The sequence below is a fragment of the Aplysia californica genome, unplaced genomic scaffold, assembly GCF_000002075.1.
Source record: "Aplysia californica isolate F4 #8 unplaced genomic scaffold, AplCal3.0 scaffold00481, whole genome shotgun sequence".
Taxonomy (NCBI): domain Eukaryota; kingdom Metazoa; phylum Mollusca; class Gastropoda; order Aplysiida; family Aplysiidae; genus Aplysia; species Aplysia californica.
In genome coordinates, this window is record NW_004797751.1 from 540,494 (window position 1) to 545,783 (window position 5,290).

Genomic DNA, 5,290 nt, shown 5'->3' on the forward strand with positions numbered 1-5,290 from the left:
AAGAATTTGTATTGCTGATGTCCCAGGTCTTACAGCCAGCTCTATGAACTTTGCAATCTATATTATCATGTGGACACATCGTTATGGAAAATTGGTGTGGGGGGGGAATGGTTATTGTGCAAACCTATTTTCTTAAACTAATCAAAGTTTTTACTGGGACTGATGGAGTTATAAGGAACCCTTCTCTTGTGTTCCATGTCTGTGACTTGCTTATTTATGGCTTTGTTTTTATTGTTTACTGCTAACGGGATATTTTATTTTCATCACTGGTCGCGTTGTCATATCATCATTGTCATTATCATCATCATCATCATTGTCATTATCATCACCATTGTCATTTCCAGCATCTTTGACCTTATCATCATTGTTGTCATTATCATCATTATTGACCTTATGACCTTATGCAGTTGCAAGCGCCGTAAAACTTCTACTAAAACTAAAAACTAAAACATCATTATTGTCATGTCATTATCGTTTTCATTATCATCGTCATCATCATCATCATCATCATTGTCATTATCATCAGCATTTCCTTTATCACTACTACTGAGGGAACATTTTTAATGCCCTTATCTAGAGTTGTGAGTTTGAGAATATCTTGCCGCCGTTGATGGAGCTGTATTTGAAACTACTGCTATTGTTATGCCTGTGGGAGCGACCTCCTTGTTTCAAGCCTTCGTTGTGCGCACAATATGATCCTGATGTTTCTGCACCTTAACCTCCTGCATGTTCAGTGTTGTTGTCAACAGCATGTTTGTCTTTGTGGTGAACTGACTCAAAGCTCAAGGTGTAAAAATTATAATTCTCTTATTGTTGTTCGAAATTGTTCTGTCAACCTTTTCTGTTTTATTTGACAAATTCTTGAGTAATTACTGAAAGCTGGAATCCTGTTGTAGTGCCTGTATCTTTTAGTTTATCCCCCCCCCCCCCTTTGATTTTATGGGAGTTACTTGGTGGGTTGTTTTTCCTTTTACATCATACATTATCATTATTTTGTCAGTATGGCTCTACATGATACTAGGTCTTGATCGTTTTAAGTCATCGTATGGTGACACATGACTATGACTAATTAGCATAGTAGCAATTCTGTAACAACCAAAATCGTTCAAATTCAAAGAAAAAAACCCCAAACAATTGTAACAGCTTTCAGTTTCCGCCACTTTTGTTTCTTCTGTATTCAAGGAGGGAAGCTGTAAGCTTATAAAGCATTTTTATCATTGGAAATGTTGTGATATCATTTGTACTGCTGATAGCTCTATGACTTTAAATGAAACTATCAGGTAATGAGAATTTGACCGAGGCAGAAAATATTGTGTGTGTTAAGGACCAAACATGCGTATGTCATACATGAACCTAAAGACTTTATAAAGTAATTTTAGGGATACCCAGAATGCAATCCAAGGTGCGCAAATCTATAATTGTCATGAATTATTTCATTATTGCTTTCTCTCTAACTACTACACATCAGGTATACACATATCGTGCTTTAAGATTTTTAAATATGTCTCTGTGGGTGGTTGGCGAGTGTTCTTGTGTGGTTTCCTCCTTCTTTCCTACCAAACATCTATCATCCTGATCTGTCCTCCTTGTTTTTTGTTTTGTTACTCTCTTGTAACACCTCTAATCTTCGGCTTTTATATAACCTTATTGTGTTGCAAGTGCCGTAAAACACTTACTTAACCTAAAAAACCCAAAAATTTTAAAATATGTGTCTACTTGTCGCCTGGCAGATCATTCAACAGACCCGATTGGCTCGACAGTGAGTCTGTCGCAGGTGGAGGAGTCGATGTTTAGGCACGCCCCTTCTGCCTCAAGCATGGCCAAGCTGGAGACTTCCAATTTGCGCTCTGCTCAGTCCAGTCCAGGGATACATCACTCCAACGTGTTCCCACTCACACCCGGTACGGAGAAAGACTCTCTGTCTCTTTCGTTTTCTCTCTGTCTGTCTGTCTGTCTGTTTGTTTGTCTGTCTGTCTGTCTGTCTGTCTGTCTGTCTGTCTGTCTGTCTGTCTGTCTGTCAGTCTGTATGTCTGTCAGTCTCTCTTTCTCTCTCTCTCTCTCTCTCTCTCTCTCTCTCTCTCTCTCTCTCTTTCTCTCTGTGTCTATCTGTCTGTCTGTCTTTCTTTCTTTATCTCTCTTACACACACTCTCTTTCTCTTTCTCACACACACACACTCTCTGTCTTTCTTACAAACTCCTCCTCTCTCTCTCTCTCTCTTTCTCCCTATCTCTCTCTTTCTCCCTTTCTTTCTTTCTTTCTTTCTTTCTTTCTTTCTTTCTTTCTATAAGTGGGTGGTTGGCGGGTGCTCTGGTGTGGTTTGCTCCTTTTTTTACTATCAAACATCTATCGTCCTTATCTCCCCTCCTTCTTTTTGATGTTTGTTACTCTCTTGTAACACCTCTAATCTGCTGGCGCTCATATGACCTTATGCAGTTGCGAGCGCCGTAAAACTGTTAATAAAACTAAACTAAAACTAATCTTTCTTTCTTTCTTCTCTCTCTCTCTCCATCACCCCCTCTCTCACGTTTTCCCTCTCTTGCTTTCTCTTTCACTCTCTTAGAGTATGTGTATGTGTGTGTGTTTTTATGTTTGTGTAAGAGAGGGGGAGGGAGGGAGAGAGGGAGAGAGGGAGAGAGGGAGAGAGAGAGAGAGAGAGAGAGAGAGAGAGAGAGAGAGAGAGAGAGAGAGAGAGAGAGAGAGAGAGAGAGAGAGAGAGAGAGACACACACACACACACACAGAGGACAGAGAGAGACACAGAGAGGACAGAGAGAGAGACAGAGACAGAGAGATGTATTAATCTGTTGGTTTAGTTTGCATTTCGTATTTCAGGTTTTCCCTTATACATATACACGTCTATGCATGTTCCAGTATTAATTGTCAGTCCCTTGACTCCACTTTGTTTCAGTCTGTTCTCCTGTCCTATTCCAGGGCAGTGCTTACTGACTGAATTGTCTTTAGGCCTTTCCCAAAGGGGAGATATTAGCATGTTCTTTTGCACAGTAGAATTGTAAATGGGCTGATTTAACAATGTCATGCTCATACTGTGCCCGAACAAAATATGGGGGAACTGCTGCCCTTTCTTTACCCATCTTGATTATCGCCATTATTCCTCTACTTCTTTTGTGTGTTTGTCACTCTCTTGTGAACTGCTATTTCCGGGGTGCCTTGATAGTTGAAGCAGACTTTGTGCTGTTGAGGCTTGAGAGGTGAGCAGAGTACGCCTGATTCCCCGTTTGGACTTCTCTGTTGACATTCACCCCTTGGCCCTTATATGACCTTATGCACTTGTGAGCGCCGTAAAAAGTTACTAAAACTAAAACTGATCATTCCAGAGGATCCCTCTGTAACTGGCAGCCCAACCAAGTCTCAAACTCTCCTTGGTAGAGCCAAGCCCAAGCAGAAAAAGATGACCAAAGTGGTGAGATATTTCTGTAATGGTTTCAGTTAAAGAGAAATTCATAATAATAGTTTGTTTCCTTTTGATGAGCGGTTTGTGAGGCATGCTGACTAAATGAGTTACTTCTTGCAATCCATGTATGGGGTATCGGAGTCAAATTTGTTGCTTTTAAACTGATGCCATTGTTTTCAATTTTGATATGTCTTTTATAATTTCATACTAGTAAATTGTAAAAACTCAACCTATAAGTTTGGTGAATCTACGTTTGGAATTAAAAAATCTGAGAAGTAAATTACTTTGTCAGCACGCCTTATATTGCTTTAACTGTGTCAATCATCATCATCATCATCATCATCATCATCATCATCATCATCATCATCATCATCCAGTGCCAGAACTGTGGCAGACGTCGGTGATCATGGTTCTCCATTCATTCCTTTGCTTTGATGCTCTTAAAAAAGCTACATTACCCTGATCTTCCCCATTACCACTTGTTTAGATGTCAATAGTGCTGTAAAACACAAACGCAATCAGTCATACTTTGATTTATATGAATTGTTATGTGTAAACGCTCTCTCTCTCAGTGCTCTTAGACTTCCTTTGTGTTAAGACTTTTTCTACCCCCTCAGGGCAGTGCTACTGACTGAATGTTTTTAGGCCATTCCCAAAGGGGGCATATTAATATTAACATGTTCTAATGCACAGTAGAATTGTAAATGGGCTGATTTATCAATGTCATGCTCATACTGTGCCGGAACAACATAGGGGGAACTGCTGATTTCTCTTTTCTCATCCTTACTATCTTCATTTTCCTCAACTTCTTTTGTATGTTTGTCACTCTCTTGTAAACTGCTATTACCGAGGTGCCTTGATAGTTGAAGCAGACTTTGTGCTTTTGAGGTTAGAGAGGTGACCAGAGTAAGTCTGATTTCCCTGCTTGGACTTCTCTTTTGACATCCACCCCTTGGCGCTCAGCGCAGTTGGACTTTATCTGTGTTAAGACTTTTTGTATGTTTATTTCCACTGGTTGGGATTCTTTTAATGAAGTTTTAGTCAAGAGCTGCAGCTGGTGACACGGGTATGTTGGTCCTTGGACATTGCTGCATCAACCCATTCCTCGCATTATTTCTTAACAATAACAGCAACAGCAACAACAACAACACACACACACACACACACACACACACACACACACACACACACACGCTCACGCGATCACACACACCCCTGGGGCGGTGCTACTGACTGAAGTGTCTTTAGGCCATTCCCAAAGGGGGGACATTAACATGTTCTTATGCACAGTAGAATAGTAAATGGGCTGACTCATCAATGTCATGCTCATAACTGTGCCTGAACTGCAACGGGGAACTCCTGCCTTTTCTTTTCTAACCCTTTCTATCGTCATTTTTCCTCTACTTCTTTTGTATGTTTGTCACACTCTTGTGACCCGCTATTTTCGGGTTGCCTTGATAGTTGAAGCAGACTTTGTGCTGTTGAAGTTGGAGAGGTGAGCAGAGTAAGCCTGATTTTCTGTATGGACTTCTCTGTTGACATCCACCCCTTGGCGCTCATATGACCTTATGCAGTTGCGAGCGCCGTAAAAAGTCTACTAAAACTACTGAAACTCACACACACTCGCACGCACACACAAATGCCCAGACCCACATACGTTCATGCTCACAACAATACTACAGATGCTAACATGTGACATTTTATTCTCCAGGAAAGAGAACTTCAGGAGCAGGTAACTCATCTTCAAGGAGAGCTGAACGACAAGGCCACAATGTGCCGCTACTGTGCCAGTAAACTGGATGTTCACATAGGTTAGTGAAGTTGTTAGTGCTGAGAGAGAGAGGGAGGGAGGGAGGGAGGGAGAGACAGAGAGAGGGA

At 41.0% G+C, this 5,290-nt stretch overlaps 1 protein-coding gene across 4 annotated transcripts in view; it reads left to right on the forward strand.

Moving 5' to 3' along the window:
• Window positions 1-5,290, forward strand: part of LOC101856285 (TBC1 domain family member 5) — a 70,918-nt gene that overhangs the window by 59,249 nt on the left and 6,379 nt on the right. For all 4 annotated transcript variants that reach the window (XM_005105618.3, XM_035971682.1, XM_035971684.1 and 1 more), the window contains exons 17-19: window positions 1,731-1,901; window positions 3,336-3,421; window positions 5,124-5,223. In XM_005105618.3, the coding sequence (XP_005105675.1) occupies window positions 1,731-1,901; window positions 3,336-3,421; window positions 5,124-5,223 (357 nt within the window). The remainder of the gene's footprint in view (window positions 1-1,730; window positions 1,902-3,335; window positions 3,422-5,123; window positions 5,224-5,290) is intronic.